Here is a 23914-nt window from a genome sequence, read left to right on the forward strand (position 1 = left end):
GTGGTTTCAAATTGTGTGCCACGAAGATCACAGCCCAACACATAAGCACTATGCTAACGGGGCTTCTCTTTGCCTGTGTGTGGTAGCTAAAATTTTTGTTTCTGTATAAGGGAATGCAAAGACATTAAATGAAAATCGTTAATGATAAATTTGAATACTTAAAAAAAAGTAATTAAAAATTATTCCAGCGTTTATTTCCGAGTGCTAAGTGTTGCTGTCAGGAATTTTTGCTTGTTTAATACACAATAAAGAGGGAATTCATTTGTGGTATTTGAAACAGGTATTTTAAAAATGTATGATTTATGTAAGTTATGTTTTCAAAGAAGAAGAATAGAAGAACATTGAAAGTACCATGGACTGCTAAAAGGACAGACCAATCTGTCTTGGAAGAAGTATGGTCGGAGTGTTTCTTAGAGGCAAGAATGGCAAGGCTTCGTCTTACATCCTTTGGACACGTTGCCAGGAGAGACCAGTCCCTGGAGAAAGATATCACGATTGGTAAAGTAAAGAGGTAATGGAAAAGAGGCAGGCATGAAAAGGAGATAGGTTCACAATCGTGGCTGTAACATGGATGAAAGCACAGGAACAAATGTCAGGATGGCGCAGGACCGGGCAGTGTTTTGGTCTGTTGGGCATATGCTCACTATGGCCTGGCACTGACCTCATGGCACCTAATAACTTAACAACAACAACAACTTTTTTAAGAGAAAAAAAATTCAAAACGAATAGAAGAATATATAAATTGTTGCTGATGTGTAACACTGTGGTGTATTGGCAGGTGGTGGGGTAGGGTGGTGGGAGTGGATAGCTTTGGGTCAATTCCAACTCATAGCAACCCTGTGTACGACAGAACGGAACTCTGAGCCTGTGCCATCCTCACAGTCGATCTTACGTTTGAACCTTTGTAGCCGGTATATCATTCCATCTTGTTGGGACTTTTTCTCTTTTTTTCTGTTGCTGTGTCACTACCAAGCACGATGTCCTCTCCGGGGACTTTTCTCCTGACAACGTGTCCAAAAAATGTGAGAGAAAAAATCTTGCCAGCCTTGCTTCCAAGGAGCTTTCTGGTTGTACTTTGTCCAAGGCAGATTTGTTTTTTTGGACGTTCTTTGTATTTAGAGCATTCTTCACCAGCAGGAGGACAGTAAAATGACCGTTTTGGTTTTTTTACTTTAAGTCAAGCTAAGATAGACAAAGGAGTAGTTGATAAGAGATGTTTTTAAAAATCGAGGTTCTGTGAGTCAATGACAAAGGGGAGCAGGGTCTGGGGAATGTCAGAGTGGATTCGTGTACTCAACAAGAAGCCCTGGTGTTAATATCGGTTACGCATTGGACTGCTAATAGCAAGGTCAGTAGTTCAAAACCACCAGCCGTTCTGTGAATGAAAAACAAGGCTCTCTAGCTAGTCCTGTAAAGGGTTACAGTCTCAGAAACTCACAGTGGCAGTTGTATCCCGTCCTGTAGGGTTACTCTGATTATTTGGAATGGATTCCATGGTAGTAAGTTTTTTCTTTTGAGTATACTCACCTTCTTTCAAGAGTTTCACCTGTGTTTCCCCTGAAATTTGCTAAGACGAGAAGCCTTTACAATTCCAAAGATGGAAAAAGGTTCCATTTCAGTTACTGTCATTTTGGGGGCCTCTGGTGTGGTCCAGTTGCATCTGCTTCTTCTACCCCTGTTGCCACATGAAAGATCTTTACTCTCTATGCATCATGGTGAAGGATGTTGTAATCAGGGGTTTCTTGAGTCTTTGCTATTTCTAATGTAAAGCAGTGCTTGCTTGATCAAAGACTTAATTTTCTAGACCAAGACACATGAGATAAGGGGAAATACTAATTTTTTCCCTTGGAAATGAGTGCACACTCAGGATATTATACAACACGAAAGCAAATTTTATTAATGTCTCTGTCTTCCCTGCACTTAATGTGTTAAGCAAAAGGAAAAACTCTAGTTAGCTTTATTTTAAAAAAATTTTATTTAGACACACTGGTTGGGACAATAGTGAACTGGAGAAGTGGACACCTTTCTCTAATTTATTTTCTGAGAGGCAGAGCCTCAGTGTACTTATTCTCCATTCAGGGTTTGTTTGTTTGTTTATTTTGCAAAGCAGCTACCTAATAGGGAATGACTTAGAAAATATTCTTAAAACTTTAATTATAAAATTTTTCAAGCACAATATAACCAGAGAAATAAACATGATCTTCTATGTGTACCCACCTAAAAACTGAAAAACGAACTCGCTCCCATCAAGTTGGTTCCAACTCATAGCGACCTTACATAGATTCAATAAAGACTGTTTTCGGTTACACTTGCCTTTTTGGCTCCACCCTTTCCTGTTTAAAGCACACCCCAGATATTCTATATTCCTTCTTACTTTGCATCTCTGAAAAAATTTGGGCATTCTTTTTACATAACTACATGTTTATCACATGTAAAATAATCTTTTATTGACATCTCATTCTCACTATTAATTAAATCAAATTTTTCCTGCTTTTAATACAGAACTAATTTAAATCAATTTTGTGAGACGAAGAGGCTAATGCATAGAACAAGAAGTAGAAGGCAGAAAGAAATGGGATCAACGGGTTTGATATAGAAATTAGCTATACTAAGGATGAGAATCTTGGGTGTTGTAGCTAGCTGGCTAAGGATTTTAAGAAATTTGGAATTTTTTCTAAGAATAATGGAAAGCCATTGAATCATGAGAATGATTTAATTTGTGTTTGGAAAATACCATTATGGTTTATTATGGGGAATAATTTTCAATGGTAGTTCAGGTGAGAGTTGCTAGGCAACTGGGGTAGTGGCAGGTTGAAGAAAAATGAATGGTTCTATTTGGAACCTAGGCAGTCTTTATGATAGTTTATATTTATTTGGAAAAGTTGCAAAGATAACATTGTGTAATCCACTGTGGACAATCAGTTGGATTAGCCATTGACTTCAGATAAGAAATGATGAAAAAGTACCAAATTTGAGAATGAAGAGCATAATATGACTTTAAGCATACTTTTAAATGTGCATATACTTCTCTAGCAAAGTAAATACTTTAATTTGGGGCTTATGCTTATGAACTTTGATTAACAGCTTTAAAATTTTTTAATAAAGAGCAAGTTTATTCCCTTTTCTTTTGTGCCTCTATCAGTTAACTTTCATAAATATGGAATAAGCCGTTAGGAACTTTCTTTTCTCGCATAAATCTACCAGGAAGAAGAAAGGGGTACCTTTTTTTTTTTTTTTAAATTATGAGGAGGCAAACAATTCTGGTAAAGAAATGAAAATTTAAATGACCAATATGAAACTGTCATGAGCCTTGCTGGTCTATAATTTCTAGATTCAGTCAACATTTTATTGCAGATGAGGCCCAGGTTATGGTTACATTTATTGCCATTCTTTGGAAACATTGGTCCTCCGTCATTTGGTAGGACCTTAAGTCCACAGGTTCTCCAATTGTGGTCTAATGCTGCCTCTCATAGTAAGGCATTTATAGCAACATGGTCTTATTTCCATGTATTGTGTACACAAAAACTAGTTGTTCCTTTGAGTATTTGGCTGTAGATAGGGATTTTATGCAGTTAGTCACACTCATTTATCTACTATTTCATGATCTGACAATTCACATTTATAATAGTAAAAAAGATCTATTATGTAATAAGATAGTCATGATTCCACTTGTGTTCTGCTGCGATCATCCTCAGTTTTTGCACAGTGCCAGTTTTCACATAATGACCTGGTCTTTGGAACTGAATCATGCCAGTAAGTAAGGAGTGGATATATTAAAAATGTCAGCTTATCCAGCAAAGAAATTATTGTAACATTCCTTTGCACCCTTGACTTGTTCAGTGGCAGAGCATACAGAAGTAATGGTCTTCCTTACAGAGCATTATGGAATTATCAAAGATGCCCTAGTGGCACAGTGGTTAGACACATGGCTGCTCACCAAAAGATTAGCGATTCCAGCTAATCAGCTCTCTGGGAGAAAAAGCCTGGCAACCCGCTCCACCTATTCTCCTTCCCCTTCCCACACTCCCAATAAAACCACAACCAACCAACCAGACAAAGAAAACTTGTTTGCCGTAAGTCAATTCCGACTCAGTGTACCGTAAAGGGCAAATCGAACTGCCCTTGACCCATAGGGTTTCTGATGGTATAGTCTGCCTAGTAGACTCTGTGGATCCGTTCTGCTGCTCATTTAGGGTCCCCATAGTCAGAATTGACTTGATAGCACACAACAATAGAACCATCACAGGAGCTAGGAATAATTATAGTACTGAAAAATTTGCTGGTAGGATTTTCCTGTCAGGATTTTCTGATTGCACTCGCCAATTCATATGTTGATGCTTCAAATAATTTATTTTATTTCTTATTTCTGGTGATATTTGCAAAGCTCATTCCAAAATTGGCACTACTGACCCCTTATCAATCCCAGTTTTTGAGATACAGAACATATGCCATATAACACTTCATGCTGCTCGCCCATAAAAAACCAGGATTTTTGAACAGTGCAAATTAAATGAACTTGGATTTTTCCCCAAACATTTTTACACCTTTATTAGGAACTGAATAGTAGGCAGTTCCAATTTGTTATGTTAAAAGGTGGCCAGAAATAAGAGTCACTGTACAATAAATAAAGAGCCCTGATGGGTTATGCATAGTGGGTTATGTGTTTGGCTGTTAATCAGAGGTCAGCTATTTGAGCCCACCAGCTGCACTGCATGAGAAGATCAGACTTTCTACTCCCATAAAAATTTATAGCCGCAGAAACCCACAGGAGAAGTTCTACTCTGGTTGATAGGCCACTATGAGTAGTAATCCACTGACTGGTACAATAAATAGATTTCACATGCTCTGAAACTCCAAATCGTTCTGTCAGAGTTCAAACTCCTTTATTCAAATTAAAATGTTCCTTCTTGTTAAAAGATAACACAACTCTGCTTGTGCACAGAATTTTTCTTGTCAAGAAGTCTGGAGTCAGCCTCATCCCTGAAACATTTAGCACAAATTATCCGGTGACTTCTATATATTAAACTGTATTCTGCAGTGTTTGCTGCATAATTTGAAGACTAATTTATATCTTCAAAGTATTTATAAAAATTGCTATGAAGTCCTATTTCTAATGCTCTAAATTGCCCCCATGCCTTCCACATAATGCTGCCTTTTCCATTTTCTTTTTTCTTTTTCACTCTTAAGTTGTGTTCTGGCTTTGCAGTGTCCAACGTGTAGTCGTTCTCTGTGTTATATCATCTCCCATACCAAAATGAAAAACCTGCTGCCATCTCTAACACAGTGACCATATAGGACAGAGAAGAACTGCCTCTTTGGGTTTCCAAACCTTTAAATCTTTTAAAGGTTTCAGAGTGACTGGTGGGTTCGAACCATTGGCTTTATGATTGGCAACTCAATGCATAATCAACTAGCCCCCATGTCCCTGTATTTTACTTCCCTGATTATTACCTTATGATAGACTTTTAGGAGTTGGCCTGCACGTAAAGGCATTTGTTAAATAAATATTTAAAATTTGTTTTTCAGAAAGACTAAGCCAGTTTACACGCCATTGGCAATTTGTGTGCTGATAGCACTTTTTATTATCTTTGTAGATTATTAGTGTAAAAATATTTTCAATTTGGTAGCTAAAGGTGGAACATAGCCTCTAAGTACATTTATATGCTAAATAGATTACCAAGACTGAATGTGTTTTATTTACTGGATGATTTCATTGCTATGTGCAATTTAAATATGTGGTTTATAGTTAAGTTTCTTTTGGAATTTCAGTGTTTTCTTAGGGTTCCTAAGAGTTCTCTTTGGATGAAGAATACAATGGAGTTTCAAAAAGATAGAAAATTGGATTCTTCTATGACCTCTTGTATCCCCCTCATAATTACTCTGCAGTCAGTTTCTAGAAATTTTTTTTCCAATTGAGAACTAGCCGTTTGTCTTTTAATTTTGGTGATAGTTTAAGTTTTACTCCTTTAGAAGTCAGTTTTCTGTTTATCTCTTCCTGTATTAATTTTTTTTCTTTGCTTTTATATTTTGATAGGCCTTTGCACTCTGTCATCAGTCACTCCCCCTACCTTAACATTAAAATACTGAACAGTAAGTGGCACATGATAGTTGTTTCAGTTAATTAGTGAAAATTATTTTCTTTCTTTCTTTGTTCAACCTGAAGTTTATTTTTGTATTAGTATAAATCTGAATTAAATTATAATAGGTGAAAACAATTTGAATCTTAAGCATCAAATCCTAAATATTAGCCAGTTTTTTTTCTTCAGTTTATTTTATTTTTTTATCAATCATATTCTTCAGGGAGGGGGATCTTACAAATTTTATAAGAATCCATCACTCAATTGTATTAAGCACACTTGTACATTTGTCACCATCAACATTTACAAAACATTTTCTTCCTACTTGACCCTTTGGTATCAGCTCCTCTTTTTTCCCCTCCCTCCCAACCCTCTCACCCTCCTGAAACCTTGATCAATTATTTACTATTGTCGTTATTTCATGTTATTTCTCACACTGTCTGTTGTCTCCCTTCACTCACATTTCTGTTGATTAGCCAGTTTTTATATTGACTAATGTAATATTGAATAAATGATCAAATCTTAATTTGTGATACTCTTAAGTTTTCCTTTTTCTTGATTGAACTAATTCATGTCCCGTATACATGAGAATCATTGTTGTTTTATAGATAGCTCATTTGTTGTCGTTCTTAATATTTTATTAGCTATTGATGGTTTACAAAATAGTAACATAATTTTGTAGTATCTACTCCCACACTAAAAACATAAAGTTGCTACTATTTGCTTGGACTTGTATTATTTATTAACTTTTATATTACTCATGAGAATTTTTTCCTCTAGAAAATTTAGAAAGTGCAGATGAACAAAACATGCTAATTGGTAAAGAATCTGTATTTTCCCAGTAGATATTCTTGTTACTTAATCAAAGTAACCAGAATTTTACTCGTTACTTGTTTACTTGTAACTCCTTTTTATTGTCAGAGGTTTTACTTCTCAGTAAAATTTTGTTTTCTCCATAGAATTCTTAACTCTTGATATGCTTATTAAAAATATTGCTGTTATTTTTTAATGTTGCTATTATGGATTGGATTTTCCATATTTGTTTCATAACTTATGATTGTTTTCATAATGATGTTTGATGGATTTTCTGAGTTTTTAAATTAGTTTAATAAATTCTTTAGGATTTTCTAGACATAGAATATATAAACATTTGCCCCTCATTTTTCTGCTGTCTTTAGCTCAATATTCACTGAGGTAGTTCTCAATGTTTTTAAAGCAAGCAGACCCTTTTCCACTTTGTTCTTGACATGGAATCCCTCCTTCATGTTAAAGCAAGAGCACAGCTGTTATTCATGGAAGGGCGATACTGTGACACCAGCCTGTTTAAGCCGCGAGTTACCATTTTTATTCTGAAGTATTTTGTTTCGTACTTAGATAGGATTTTGATGAACAGAAAATATTGTTTAAGGCAATTATTTTGAAGATAAAATTTCTAACATAATTTTTAAAAAATCACACTGCAATAGAATTTTATTAAATTCCTTTAAAGAAATTGTTGAAGCTGTCAATACATTTGAAATTCTTACTGTCTTCCGAATTTCATGGTAATTCTGTTGTTGTTCTATTTTAAAATATGTATTTAAATGATAGCGAAGTACATAGCCCATATTTTTATTGTGTATGTATTAGTATATTTTAAACATTTAATTTCAAATTAATTTATAAATGCATGGATTTAAGATTTTGCATTTGTGTTTTAGATTTCTGTTATCTAGTATCTTTAAATGATGCTGTTTATTTTTAACATATAGGATATTGTGTGGAGATTTAATGTAGAATATCAGATTGAGTTAGAATTTAAAATTTTTACATTAGCAAATTGATGGAGGCAGGTGGATTCTTTAGCTCCAGTTGTGCTTTTGTTCAGGCATTTGCTCTTGTGATAATAGGAAGCAAAAACTATTCTGTATATACAAAAATGTTTTCTTTTCTCTGGAAAGTTTTATCTTGAGAGCAATAAGGTTTGTGATTGTATCATACCTAGGGTAAAGTGGGTGGGGGCTGTATACTGACAGCCTACCCATGAAAATCAAATTGTTTCTTTGTATTTGATAGACATTGCTCTCAGAGGACTGGCTATATAGACGTGATACATTGATATGCTATGAGTTATTTTATAAATGTATGTATAGTAGGAGCGATCTCAGTTTTGTTTTAGCCTCTTACATCTACACTAATGTAATGAAAAGTTCTAGTAAGAGAAGGAATAATTTGAAATTACACAGAAAACCATGAATCAGATAAATATATTTTAATACTTGATGACGAGACCATAGTGACTAAACAGAGTGGGTAAATTTGGTGATAGTTTTAACTATTTTTTGGAGAGTTTTGTCTACTAAAAATTACCAACTGCGTCAGAAGAACCACGTTTTACAATTTCTAAGTGCCTCTTGTCTGCAGTGTACAGGTGTGCCTCAATACCAAAGGAGCAAGAGTGCATATGCTTTTTTTTTTTTTTGAGTGCATATGCTTTTTCAAAGGTTCTAGCTCTCAGACATCAACTGAGGAGGAAAAGAGATACCTGAGGAGTCAGATACCCTCTCCCTTCCGCCACGTTGTTTGCACCTTATGTTAGGTGCCTTTTCCAGTGTGTGAAAATGGCCATGAATCATGGAGATCCTGCCAAAGAATAAAGTCAAACAGTACATTGAATACCAGAAAGACAGACTATTTTGCTTATTAACATTTTAGACCTTTCAGCAGGTGATGTCCTATATACAATATGTAGCAAAATAGCATAATGATTAAGAGCATCATCTTTTAAGTGGAATGCTTGCTGCTTTCCTAGCTTTGATATCGACATATCATATATACTCTTGTACAAGCCAAGTTTTTCAGCACATTTTAAATGCAATTTTTGTGGTAAAGTTAGGTGCCTTGGCTGATACTCGGGTCAGCTTATACTCGAGTATATATGGTATCTAGCCTCTTGTATGTGTCTTTCTTTGTTATCTCGTAGTGTTGTTTATAAGAATTACTTGAGATCACATATGTAAAGTACTTTAAAACAGAACCAGGAACATAGTATTGCTCAGTTGGCAAATAGTGCCTGCTGCTATTATTAGTATTTTTGTAGAATTTGGTGGAAATATCTATAAAATTCCAGTTGATCTCATGTGATTATGCTGTATATTCAGAGGTGAAGAGAAATCCAAATTTGGTCAGATTAGGATTTTGCTACTGTGAATCTTGACCTAAATAATACGTGCAAGTTTATATATATATATATTTTTTATATTTAGATATTGGAAGTTTAGATATTATCTTGTAAAATATCTTGGCAATTTAAAAATATATAATTATTCATAGTAGTTGTTGCTTCACTTTTCCCCCCTTGTTCAAATGCAATTCTGCCATTTAAAAATATATTTCTACACATAATACAAATCACATAGTCCTGGACACAAAGAAGGCACAATTAACACTTGGGCGAGGTACTTAAATGTCAGCTTACATATTGTTGTGAGTGGAATTTAAAAAAATAAACATTGTTGAGAGTGGAAGGTAAAAATAAATAAGAGAATATTTATTTTAAAATGAGAGTTTTCATTAATACTAAGAAGCTTTACTGTTTCATTGTCTTTCAAGAACTCAGAATTTCATCAAATTGCTATTACTTTACAAATTAGTATTATCAAAAATAAAGGAATGAATTTATATTGATACCTGAGACAGGAATAACTTAGATATTTGCTAAGAATTGTTTCTTCTGCTTATTTTTTTTTAAACCTGATTGTCTTTGCTATGGGAAATACTTTTTAAAAACCCTGGACTATAATTCTAGTTTGGAAAAATAACACTTAAGTCTGTCTCTATGTACACATATGAACACACACACAAACCGTCCCTCCACCCCCGCTAGTTCCTGAAGTGTAAATCAGAATACTCTACAATAAGGGAAGGATTCCCTTTGTTTATTTTAATCAGACTTGCTTATTTGTTATTAAGCTTTTAGGTGACTTTTATATAGTAATATTGACCATTTAGTAATCTTACAGAATAAATGAAGTGGGAAAACAAACTTGGAACTAAGAGAAGAGGAATATTACGTGCAGGTCTAGACTCATTGATGTCGACTCAGTTCTAACTCACAGTGACTTCCTTAATGTAGAATAGAACATTTAGACTGCTTATTTGAAATGAGAGTTAGAGTGAGTATAAATAAAATTCATTTGGATTTCTAAGAATTAAATACTTAAAAAGCTTCCGTGAGTCTCAACTTTAGCAAACACTACAGTTCTGTTCTGGTGATTTGTCAAGGGTAAAAATAATTGTTATTAATGCTACATAAAATCTTGACTAAATTATGAGTAATTAATTTCTATATTTGTATGAAATAAGAACATGTTAAAGTTAGGGGTTAGTATTACTATACTCCACTACTAATGGAGTCCAACAAAATTACTGTGACATATTTATACCATAACACTCAGTAAAGATTGTTGTTGTTGTTTACCACCTTAGCTTTTTTATTATTTTAAAATTTTGATAAAAGTGCATCATATACATTTTTAAAACTAAAATCAAGTGTTCATCAAACATTTGTAGTTTTGCCCCAAACCCCCCCCACCAAAAAAAAGGGTTCTACTTGATAATGCAGAAAGTTTGTCATATATCAGATTACAAATAGCAGGTTTTTAAACGTGGCACTCAGACAAAGAAGTAGGTGACCATAAAATGTGTAAGTATTGGCATGTGTACACCTGCTGTCAGGAAATAAACTTCCCATATGTTGCAGTTTGGGAGCCGTGCATCTTAGAAATGTATCGAGGGAAATTGTGGCTGCGCTCTGTTTATCATTCCCACCAGTATGTCCTCTCTGCCTCATTTTGTTTCAGGCAGAGTAGCAGGATATATTTTTATATTTGAGTGTACTTAGAGTTAATTGGTAGTACCCTTGAGGAGTGCAATAACTTATAAAGTTAAATAACTCATTGAAATACTGATTTGGCCCTTAGTGAAGAAACAAAAATTTCTATTTTGAAACATTCAATAACTTGTTTTATAAAAACTTGAGCCTGAGACACATTGATTTTCACATTTTATCACGTCTAAGTTAGTTTCCCCCAATTTATGTGAGTATTCATAAAAGGAATTAAAATGAAAATTTCAATTGTTTTTAAAGAGTAAACACATAAATGAAAATGGCATTGGTAAAACATTTGAACTTTATAAATGCACGTTTGAAGTAAATCCATTAAGTCTAATGGCATGGAGTAGAGTTATGAGAACTCTAGATTCAATTGTTTTTAAAGAGTAAACATGTAAATGAAAATGGCACTGGTAAAACATTTGAACTTTATAAATGCACGTTTGAAGTAAATCCATTAAGTCTAATGGTATGGTATGAGAACTCTAGAATAGCCAGGTCAAAAATTTTGTCCATGGCACAATTAAAAGGCTTTCTTTTAGAGTTGATAGCAATGTTTTATTTACATTTAATTGTATATGGAAATACAAAATTAAGCCTTAGAAGAATGATCTTTAAAGATCTCTTAAATTAAAATTTATATGGAAAATATACACAAATACTATTTTGTTGGCTCCTGTAATAAAACTTGAACCATTGATGTATGCATGCTTGTTATTGCATGTTAATACAAAGAATCCTCTTAGATAGATTTTTAATAGATTCTTTTGGGATACTTTTTATATAACATAGTTTGCAGAATTTTCTTCTTCAGAAGTTGAAAAAAATATATTTTTAATTCCTTCATGTCATGGGCTTTAACTAAAACATGTTCTAATGATGTAATCCATTTTAATTATACATGCTTTTAGCAATATTTACAGATTGCATGTTAAGGGGGTGAGGGGAGAAGTGTTTTTTCTAATGTAGTTTACGGTGCCGATACCTGCCTGCCTTTTCTTTTGCTGCATTGGCACAAGCATTGTGCTTATTTTGTTGTAAATGGTTCCAGTATTTTATCAGTTCACTAGGCTGGAACTGATGAGAGGTAATTAGGTGGCTGTATTTACAGCTTGAATAAGAAACTCGCCAGTGATTGAACACAAACTCATTGGGAGGGGGCACTGGATCAATTCTCAGCTTGGCAAGACAGATCCCTACATACACGTCTTCCAAGTGCAAACGACGAATACTTAAAGAAACTTTAAATATCTTTTCTGCTAGATCTCCAGAAAAAACATAACCAGTTCCAGAACAGAAGACAGGGTATCGCTCACTTGGATAGAGGTCTGGTGGCATGTACCACTTACTATCTTTGTTTCGATTGGGTGCGTATCCTCTCATTAGATAACCAGTGAAATAGTTATGTCTGGGAGGCAGATCTGGCTTCAATAACTTATGTATTAAATATTCAGTGTTGACAAACATGTCACTGTCCGTTTTCATAACATATGGAGTATGTGGACAGTATGTTGCAACCCAGTTCATGCCCATTAGTGTTTTAATGGTCAAGTTATAGTATGTATCTAAATATTCCTGTTGAATTATATCATGGTATTGTCTGCTTTCTTCCAATATTGCACGTTGAAGGTAGCCATTTAGCTTAATACTTATTCCCAACAAAAAAATTCGTGTGATTTGGATACCAGTTGCTAGACTTTCATTGCCCCAAGTTTGCCGTATAGCTCTTCTAGCTTCTATTTGTCCAGGTTCTGCAGCTATTAGTAATATTAGAAAAGGACTTTTTTCTTGGCATTTCTCAGGTTCATTGATAATATATCTGAAATGATAAGAATATGGATGTCCAATACCTTTTTCATTGTAAATACTTCCATTGGCACTAAGTGTATTCTCCAGCCCTGTAACTCCTTGCGGTGACAGGTCTGTGTTATTGGAGTTAGTGGCTGTTTGAGGCCTCAGCGTTTGAGGGACTGTTTCTTTCCAGATATTCCGAAGGGAGCTGTGGTTTGTCTCACTTTTTGTAGAGCGAAATCCTCGGAAAGTATATGTCACAGGGTTTTCTTTGAATCCAGCTTTACCTGGTAGCCAGTCATGATGATTGAAAAACAAAAAGATAGCAAACAGAAACACTAAAGAAAGCACACCAATAAGATGGGTGCGGAACAGAGACCTTTTGGCATTCCAGGTCATCTTTGCAAAGCAACAGTGTCTTCTCCTCCACTGAAGCATGTTTCTATATCCAGAAAATGGGATATGAGATAATGGTGGCTGCAATGTTGTCAACTCCTGAATCAATACTACTCTTTGGTAAGCATTTTCTACTTCAGTCACATTCTGTCCCTCGTAGTCATTCTGCAGAGATAAAACGCAAAAGTTTATCAAATGCTGAATGTTACAAAAGTGTCTGAAATGATTTGACATGCTAATAAAATTTCTTAAGATGTGAAACTATGATAATCCAGAAACAAAGTTTTCAATTCTTGCCCTTTTGTTCATATAGCTCTATTATCAACTCATAATAGCAAGATTAATGCTTTGAAAATGCAGCATTGTTGCGAAAATGAACACTTTAAAGAGAGGTGGCAAGTTAGTTTTTGTTTTCCACTTAATTTTGTTCACTTAGAAGCTCTGACCATTTGTATTTTGATCCAAGTTAGTTACTTAAATGCATGCATAAGAGAAAAATGTTGCTAGAATCCTGAGAGAATCCATGTAAAAAGGCCTTGAGAACAGATGGAAAATTTATTGGCATTAATTAAAATTGATTTGACATACCATTGGTGGTATGGTGCACAGTCAGCGGCCTTTTTTGTAAAATGGTCATGTATCAGTTGTGGGACAGACGGTGCAAGGTTGATTATGGCAGAGTTCTGTTAGTCACAGTACACTGCTTGGCATGTTTCCATTGGCCCCTACTGTGTTGAGAAAGTCAATGAGAAGATGCACCTGTCAAAATTAATTTTCAGGGTCCAATAACTGCAGTGCAGGATTTTTAGACAAGATGAACATTTTAATCTTAAATGATGAACATTTTCAACTTCTCTTATTGTTTTAACCGTCCATTTCAAACACGAGGCATTCAGATCATTGTCTTTACTTTGATGAGTTTTAAAATATAGCAAGTAATTGCCTGTATGGCTTGACAGAACACGATCACATACCCCAGATCTCAGCTGAGTAAAATTATAGAGAGAACTGTATCGGACAATCTTTACAAGTTTTCTGTAGAATACAGTCAGTAATTGCTATCATTTCTAACTTTAAAGATTAAAAAAACCCTCCCCATATTTTAAAAGGTTTGTGGGTTATGTTTTGTTCTAAGATTGTGAGTAGGGATTTGTGGGATTACGAGGATTGCGCCTCACTTAGGGGACCCTAAATATTTTACAAAGATGATGTGATGTCAAGATGAGAGGTTCATACTATTGCTCTTCCCTCTTAAGAACGAGTATGTTTACCTTTGAGCAAGGTTTTTCAATACATAATGCAGATGGTTTCCTGGTTCTCAGTATGTACTTAATTTTTCTGGAGCAAGATAATAGGGGGTAGGAGGTGGGTAAAGTGCTTCCTAAAAAAATGTAAAATAACCCAAAAAAAAACCCCTAGGGAAGGAAGATTAATAAATTGCATTTTCACCTTACTATGAAAATTATTTCTCTAAGCAATGGAAAATTACATAACTTGTGTTAAAAATTCTGAGGTTGGAGCATATACTTACATGAATATGCATGCATATATCTTTTTAGCCATTGATATAACATTCATGGCTAATAACATTGATATAAATTTAATTACTTTAGGAACTAATACTGTTCATGGAAATCATTATATAATTGAACTAATTATGACAAGTTCTTATATATAATGGTAAGAAATTTGAAAATTCTGTTTGAAAATGTTAGACATAAATGAATGAAAGTATTACTGTTCTGGTAACAGCCACTAGGAGGAGCAAGTAGGTGGGGATTTGAACAGATTTCTGAACTCTTAAATGTTATAGGTACCAGCATTTGATAATTTCTAGGTTCTGAAATTACATAGTAGTAGTAAATGTAAAAATATTATTTAATAATTTGGAGGGAGAATTTTTTGAGATTTTAAAAAGCTATTAGTTTTAATTTACATAAATTTAATTTCACAATACTATAATGAAGACTAAATCTGTTGATTGTTCAATAAAACATAGTTCTGCTTTGAGCTAAGTCGAAAATAATAGAGCTGAGTGTCCTGTTTTAGAAACTCCCTTTCTGTTTTTCCTACTTATAAGTAGTTGGCTATTCTATGTGGACTAGCAAGTTATTTCTAAAATTTTATTTTCAAATGAGACATTTCATAAATAATACTGATTATTCCCTGATTTCCCACTGCCCAGTAAGGAGACTAGTAGAAATACGCATCATGTATGTATATTTAATGAGATGCTGTGATTTAAATTAATTTGCTAATGTGTTAAACATCCCAGAGCTAAATTAAATTTATCAACTTACTATTGATATAATAATGCTTGGAATCTGATTGAAGCACAATAGTCTAGATCTTTTAAATGTCTAAAAGAGTTTAAGAATCAGTAATACAAGGTCAGATATGTGAATGAATGTTTAAAGGAACAGATGAATGGAATTAAACAGTAATAAATTGCAGGATTTTTATAAAAACGATATATCTTTAGTGATATATTTAAAGTAGTTCAATATTATATAAATCAGCAAATTATATTGTAATTTAGCATCAATGCACAATTTCTATTCTGAACTTAATTTTGTAACAATATGTGATAGTGATAGCAACATGCATCTTAAATTATATGCTAGTTTTAGTTTTATAAGTATTAAGCTGCCAAGGCTTGAAATCTACATATACCTATTTGCTAATCTCATTGATTAAGAAATGCATGTCTGGATCTTTTAAAATTCTGTAATAAAGGGTTTCAGGTATTTATCATTTTCTGTTAAGAAACAAAATTGTAGTGGCTGTTTATCCTCATTTAAACAATAACATTATTCTCTGGTAATACATGTTGTATTTTGGTTCCTGAGTAATAGTACAAGGTAAAGTTTAAATATTTGAGGCATGCAAAATAGTTTTACATTTTTAACCACCACAGGATAGTATAGTAATTGTTTTGATTATTCTTTTTTGATGAAATATTTTCAAGTTATTCATGTGTCTTTAGGTCTATGATTTGAAGTTTGCTGGACGAATGCTACTGTGAAGTGCTTGCTATTCAGTTGTTTCATGTACACTACAATCACATGGGTTATCATTTGCCTCTACTCAAGAACAATTTCAGATTAATAAAAATTAATAAAAATTAGATCAATAGTGTATACTTTGAAATGTCTAGCTTATAAAATTGTTTCTTGGTGTGTTTTTAACATATAAAGGTAAAGGCTCTTCGGGACTTGAGATTTTTTTACAACCATAATTTTGTTTGTTGGATACTACCAGATTTCAGCCTTTCTGGAATAAAAATTTATGGTTGTGCAAGACAGTGAAAGACTTGTAATAGGGCCACATAAACTTTTAAAATTTTATCTATTTTTTGGAAATGGACTAGTTAAGTCTTGAAAATGTTAGATTATTCCTGTTGATACAATAGGATATGGAGTCATTGAGTGAACTGAGAAAAAGTCTGATAGATTTGTAAAGCACTTTAGAATACCTTCTGAGCTTTTAGCTCTGAGTTGTTATTCTAACTCTGATTGTTGCTAAAATAGTTTATTAGGTTTATCTGTGCCCTACACACACACAAAGTGGCAGTAGTTTGTTACTGCATGTTAATATTGCTTGGAAGTACATTAGCTAATTTATTTTTTAAAATTTTGACCTTGTACTTACTGCTGCTTATGGATGTTTTACTTGAAAGCATTTCATGTTATGTTTTTTTTTAATTTCACTTTAAAAATACCAGGAACCACTGTGGAATCAATCTTTCACTTTATATAAAAGTATCTTCAAATAGAAGAATTTTTGCTACTTTTGAGGTCTTGTGGTTGTTTTACTTTTTATTTCAGTTTGGATCAAAGTTTATAGGGCAAATTAGTTTTTTATTCAACAATTTTTGCATGTTTTGTGACATGGGTTACAATCGCCCAGTGTAGTAGTACTCTGTCCACTTCCACCCACTTCCACCCTGAGTTCCTTGTTTCCATCCCTCCTTTCGTGCCCCTTCTGAGCTTTGTTTTTGAGCAGACGTTACCCTGTTGGTTATTGCTATCTTTTGTTTGAAGTTGTATTCTCAGACGGTACGCTAACGTGCAAATCGTCGACGTTGCGCTGTTCATAGACTCACACTACCTATGTGGTCCTGTGCCAGTGTACGCCTGTCAGTAGTCCTTGAAGCTGGGTGAGGTTTAAAAATTGCTGTTGTTCTCAGGCTGTTCATTATCTTTACTTGTATCGATGAATACTGGAAGGAAGATTTTGCTATGAAAGCTGTTAGGTATAAACAATGGTTTATAAAGGACATTGGAAAAAGCTCTTAATATTAAGATAATCCATGAACCTATGTAATGTAATTTCACTGCATTGTCTCTTTTGATAGCCATTTTTAAGAGAGCACTTTAATTTACTAGATAAGGATTCAATTTGACCTAATTTGATAGAGGATTACTATGTTTCCTTTAGAGGGCTGCAGATTAAAAAAAATTTTTTAAGGTTAATTTCCTAGAAAATCCTTTGAGCCCATCTTGTTACTACTTGCCTGCACCCCACTTCCCCAGTACATTCATAATTCAGAATAATTCCAAGCTACACATATAACTAAATAAAAGCAGTGGCAGCTTGTCTTGTAAACAATGAAAAAAATTTAAGTCATATATTTAGAAACGTTTTCAATAGTTTCAATTACAGTGAACTAGATAAAGTTGCTTAATCAGAAACTAGTACCTCCAGGGCAATAAAAAGGTTAACAGATACTTAATTGAATATCGCACGCAAGGTTTCAACATACCTTCCTCGGTCAGGCCATTTATGGTGAGAGGATTATAACCACTGAAAATACTTTTGGCACGCCATCACTTCAGCAAAAAAAGATGCTATCGAACATGAGCACATCCCCCAGCAGTCTGCTTCCTGCGATTGCTTTTCCCAGTATCCGAAGTGTCCATCTGCTTGTCTTCGAGTTACCCTCCTTGTTCATAGGGGTCCTAGTCTGGTGAGATTTTTCCTTTCTTTCATGTTCTCTCTCTTGTTAAACAAAAGAGCTGTAGTTGTCCGTTTTATTTGTAGCACTGTTGACTCTGCCCGACAGTTGATGCATTGAAGCTTTTAACATCTGCTATTTTCCTGGCTGGACAATGCAGTGCTGTGTTCTCTTCTCAGTATCCATATTTCTAGTAATAACACTGAGCTGCAATGTAAAGCAGCTAGAGCTAGAATGTAGTAGTTCCGCTGTATTGTAAAAGAATAAGATTTACCTCTCGTCTTTCGTAGTTGCCTGGCAGCTGCAGGAAGGATTTTGAGCAGTTTCACTGGGGTTTTAGTCTATAATTTGAAATGCACGGTTCCTCAGCTGCTGCACAGGCAGGCAGCAGTTTAAATGTGGGCTTGACAGACGCTCTCTTCTGACAGAGCAGAATTTAACGTCACTGCTTGGCTGAATCCCACGTGATTGTTTGCATTCATTTTGACTGAAAAATCTAAGGTAGAGAGGAGCTTAACGATTTTGCTTTTTTGTGGCAAATTATGTATGTTCACTACAAATGTAGTGATGAGTGAATAATATAAAAGAATGGAATGGTTATGAAATGAATGGTTAGGATTTATTTTTTCCGGTTTTTTTTTTTTAATGCTTAAAGCACAGGCTTAAGAAACATTTTGAATGTTAGATGTTGCTTTTCACATGATTTTGCTGGGCATAAGTAGTAGTATTTTTGTATATGTAACTTGGATTTATTTAACCCTTGCAGTGCATTCTTCCCGTTGGAGCTTTTTCTTTTTCTCAATTTGTATCATCTATTCTACGACAACCTAGCTCAGACTCAGATCATTTATTATTTTAATCTATAATTTAGGCCTTCCCATCCCCTAGGTTTATATCAATCAGGAATTTTTGCTCTTAGGTGCTTTCTGATGTACTTTTTAAGGCAGCAAAACTTTATTTCTAGTATCTTGTTAATGTAAATCATTTTTTCTTTTTCTTTAAAATATACTTATGATAGAATTCAACAACGTGATCTAGATGACGTAGCATACTTGTACAGGGTCTTTTTGGTGGGTAATGAAGTTTTACTAATTATATTCACTTCTCCGAATATTTTAGGATGACCAGCATACAGATTTTGCAGTATGCCCTAAATGCTTACTCAGAAAGAATTATCTTTATGAATGATCTCCTAGGCACCTTGGCACCCTCCAAAATCTTTTTTTTTTTCTTACAGAGCTCTGGGGCTATCAGTGTCTTTGTTACTGTTTTTAATAGCCTTAACAAAGTTTTTCCTCTCAGACCCCAGTGATAGTAATTAACTACTGAAAGTCTATATAGTATTGGAAATTAAGCTAGTATTTGTAATCAGACATAATCTTCATATTGCCTATCTCTCTTACTCTTAGCTATTTTTAACTATGTTATAAGCTTAACATTTGAATTTTTGTACTTGTCATGCTCTTTAGCTGATTAAACATGCTTTGTAATTTTAGGAATCATACGGCTATTTTATAAGTATATGGAACATCTCTAGAAATACTAGAAGGGACATTAAGAATTGTATAAATGGGAAAGTTGAAAGAACTTTGATTTTTCTCAGTGTGAAAGGTAAGACTAAAACACAGGTTCCTTAGCTATCCACCGTACTGAAATGCTCAGCTGTATTTAAACTACCCCCACCCCCTTCCAGGTAACAAGATCATACTTAGTACACCTTAAAAACCACTTGTTCTCCAAAAGAAGTGGATTTGTATAGTTTAGTATTTGTTTGATTACTTGTGTGAAATTTGACTATACAAGGAGCAGTGGTAAACGTACTAGAACTGTTTTAGAAACATTTTCTTTAAAAATCTTAGTATTATACCCATTTTAAAGATGAAAAAACTTGTGCTTAGAGTTGTTAGGTGATTAGTGATGAGAAAGAAGCCAGGCTAGAATTTTCGGAAGGAGATGATCTGAATCCTGAGGTTCTGTTCTCCATCATTGTGCTGCATGACCCTTGTAGGGATTGCGGGATGTGTTTCTAGCAATAGTACATCATTTCTAGGAATCTGTAGATTAACGAATGGAGACTTATAAATAAATAATATTGAGCAAGTACCACATGCTAACACTTAGATTTAGGCACAGTATATTATGTGCTGGAGCACAATGATGAATTACACACATTCCCTGAATTCACTTTGGATTTTGACTATTAAGAGAGTTCCATTGGCTACCTGCTCACCAGTGTTTCCTTCCCTCCAGTAGTGGGCTGAACTCCTGGATTTCCTAGTGGGCTGTGTCTCAGCTGTGCTTTCCAGGGGGCAAGCATTTGTAAAGCAAAAGAGACGCTCTCTATATACACACACACCAACATACTTATAAAAGATGCCTATATACTTATACTATATACTTAATCTATTTCATTGTTCGACATTACTGCAACCTGTTTCTTTAGATGGCTAAGAACTTTACTTAAAGCACAGAAAATGGAGCATCATGAGATAAAAGTTCCTTTAGTGAGTATTTCTAGCAACCTCCATGTTTCCCCCTTAGAGAAATTGTAAAAATCTTATGACAGGCAAGCTTGTAGGAGTTCTTCCGTTAGTCTACTTTCTTTTAACATCTGAATTCTCTGGTTAGACTAACTGAGCAAATGTGACAGGTCTCTTTGTCAGACTGGCAGCTATTTTGTTTTAGGTTGCATAGTCTTGTGATTTTCACTTGCATAGGTCTGGTTTTTAAATTGCATGACATGCTCTTGGTGAGTAGTTGTTACTATGTGCACTGTGGCCAGAATTGCCCAGATTGCTGTTTGAGTTGCCCTGGGCATGTCTAGAATAGTTCTTCTTGAGTCAAGATTTAAAGACGGGCTTTGTAATGCCTCTGAATTAATAATTTCTACTGGATTTAGATATAATTATTTCTTTATTCATGGACTAATGATTTTGGAGACGATTATTGCATGATGAACCAGATAAAGATCTTCAGCTAAAAGAAGCCCCTCACTAATAATAGGGAAGGTAAGACTTAGTGAGTTATGTATTCTCTACCTCTAAGAAAATTTAAAGACAAATCTTAGTGTGTGTTTTTTTGTTTGTTTTGAGGTCCAGGAGCACTTTGGTTTAGTAATGTTTGCTCAGAATTTATATTTCCTGACCATTTTGACTTAATCAGATGTTGTCTTTTTTCATTAACACAAAATATATGGACAAATGGAATTATTATTTTTATTTCATATTAAATTAGTTTTCCCTGTAGTAGAAAAATTGCTTATTAAGAATTTAGAATTTCCTTCCTTTGTGAGCAACTGCTTTCTTTGCCTTGAGACCTGAAGAACTAGAATAATGTGATTCTGGGGGTTGGGGGGGTGAGTAAATATGGAGTCTAATTTCAAAGTTTTGTGGACTCCATAGTTTTCTGGAGCCATAGTGGCTGGATAAACCCATGAAATCATTGCCCTCAAATAATCTCTCTTCCCCCCAAGTAATCTTTAAACCACAGGAAAAAATATTCTCTGAAACCTTATTAAAACCAAACAGATTAGCTTAACTAGTAAAATATGTCTGCCTTGAGCAGTGTGCTCCTTTAAGATCTATGTGTATGGGATCAAATGACAACAGCAACTTGAAAAATTAGATGGAACAGTAAGGGACAGTGAGTTGATAGTAAAGGCAAGGGAACAACTCAGAAAAGGAGGTAGAATGGTCACACAACTTGAATATCGTCAGTGTTCCGGAATTGTAGATGTGTACGAATGTTTTGGTGTGCATATTCTCAACCACAAATACAAAATACATCTTTTAAAGTGTTTCAAATTTTTCTCAGAGTCCTGAAAATGATTTTGAATCAGTTTTTCTTTCCTTTTAACTCACAAAGCAGGAATTAGCCTGATTGCAAATTAGTTTCAAAATGACCACAAGTGTCAGTGTTGGACTGCCTCATTTTTTTCCTCTTCAATTCTTTAACAAATTGTGCAACAGATATTCATGCTTAAAAATTTCTTCTGATGTGAAAGCAAAGCTGAAATGTTCAGTTTCTTGCTTAAATCTAATTTGCAGTACCTTTATCTTTAAAAAACTCATACAAACTGTTTAGAATCCGGGGGAAACAAGTAGCTTTTAAAGTTGGGTAATTTTGGCAAATACTTAACACTATTAAATTCACGAGCCATTCCTTGGAAGAAAGTTGAATCGGCTCTCATGAATATTTGCAGCCTCAGAAACCCACTTGGGCATTTCTACTCTGCTCTGTAGGCTCACTATAAGTGTAAATGGACTGGACAGCAGGTTTTGAATGCTTATATAATCTTTAGTTTTGTGGTCCAATTGCTGTTTTATATTCGTGTAAACCCACTTGAGTTATTTAATTGTTATTTGGGCCACACAGTGCGTACTGTAGGTCTTTCAAAAGAAGTGTTCTAGAAATATATGCCGATGTCTTTGGTTGCCAAAGTGATTGACGGTATATTATAATTGAGTGGGGTTAGGAAAAATAGAATTCTTATAATTTGAAATTCTTAATTGTGACAATTGTAGGAAAATTTCATGTTAGAGACTAATTTCATGTTCAGCAGGGCTTTTAAGTGCCACTTTGGATATTTGTGTGTGGGAAGACTTGTGTAGTACTTAAATTAACCTAGAAAGTAACTAAAAAATAACTTTTTCATAGTTTTAACACAGACTGAATATTTCTAAGACTGCATAATGTATGTTATGGTAAACTTGCACTTTGTTCTGAATTTTACCATTTTGAAAAGTCACCTCGCCTGTGGCATTAAGATTTCGCAGTAAGCAAGCACTCATCAGTAAGTATAGTATGTAAGCACTCGTGTAACATACCACTCTGTGGACCTTTGTAATTGCTGCCTTGACTGGTTTTCTGTATTGGGGTACACTCACGCTTTCTTCATTATGTTTTGTGGTATAGTCATTGCCTGAGACATTTAAATGCATATTATTTTCATCATGAATTTATTTAAATAATGTCACCATATAAGGTAGTATATTGATACTTTGAAAAACATAGGTTGATTATACCACCTATGCATTTCTTTTCAGGGAGTTTCATTTTAATTTTTTAAAAACCGTTTTATTGGTACATAATCCACATATATCATACAATTCAAGAGTTCAATCATATCAAGAAGAGTTGTACCATCATTACCACAGTCAATTTTAGGACATTTTGTTCTTTCCTTTACTCATTGCTATTAGTTCCCCATTTCTCCCCAACTCCCCTGCCATACCCCTGAAAATTCATCCGTCTTGTATGTCTCTATAAAATTACCTGTCCTGGGTTTCATATATAGAAAATATACAACAAACAAACAAAACTAACAAAGATAGCAGTCAACTGCGCAAACCCTCAATAAAAACAAAAGCAGAAAATAAAAGCTAGGACAAGTTTTAAATGGATCAAATGATTGGGGGTTAAATTTTAACCTAACTGCACCCATAATCACTTTCTGATGCACTCTGAATGATGGCAAAGCTATGGCATCCCTGGTGTTTGATCAAAGGGTATTCACCAGAGGCTTAATTCACTTTTTTAATGGAAATAACTTTCAAATTGATCAAAAGGGAGAGGAAGTGATAAGATACCACATTTTAACCTAAGGACATGTGCCATAATTGACTTTCCGATGCTCTCTGAGAACAAGGCTATTCATCTCTCAGCTATGGTCAGAGGGAATTCAGTGGAAGCATAATCTATGTGTGGACCCTGCACATGACTTTCACTGTCATCCATAGCCTTCTGCAAACTAGATGTTCACAATTTAAGCTCTGGTACTATTCCTTCCTTCACATTTGGATTACATTATTTTGAATCCTG

At 34.3% G+C, this 23914-nt stretch overlaps 2 protein-coding genes across 3 annotated transcripts in view; one reads left to right on the forward strand and one right to left on the reverse strand.

Annotated features, from left to right (window-relative positions):
- CDC73 (cell division cycle 73) overlaps window positions 1-23914 on the forward strand; it is a 139091-nt gene that overhangs the window by 51995 nt on the left and 63182 nt on the right. The gene's annotated exons all lie outside the window — the stretch shown is intronic.
- Window positions 10567-18504, reverse strand: B3GALT2 (beta-1,3-galactosyltransferase 2). Its single transcript, XM_075528605.1, has 2 exons — window positions 17903-18504; window positions 10567-13302 (listed from the first exon to the last, which is right to left on the reverse strand). The coding sequence occupies exon 2, from the start codon at window positions 13177-13179 to the stop codon at window positions 11911-11913; it is 1269 nt and encodes a 422-aa protein (XP_075384720.1). The 5' UTR covers window positions 13180-13302; window positions 17903-18504; the 3' UTR covers window positions 10567-11910.

The sequence above is a fragment of the Tenrec ecaudatus genome, chromosome 1, assembly GCF_050624435.1.
Source record: "Tenrec ecaudatus isolate mTenEca1 chromosome 1, mTenEca1.hap1, whole genome shotgun sequence".
Taxonomy (NCBI): Eukaryota; Metazoa; Chordata; class Mammalia; order Afrosoricida; family Tenrecidae; genus Tenrec; species Tenrec ecaudatus.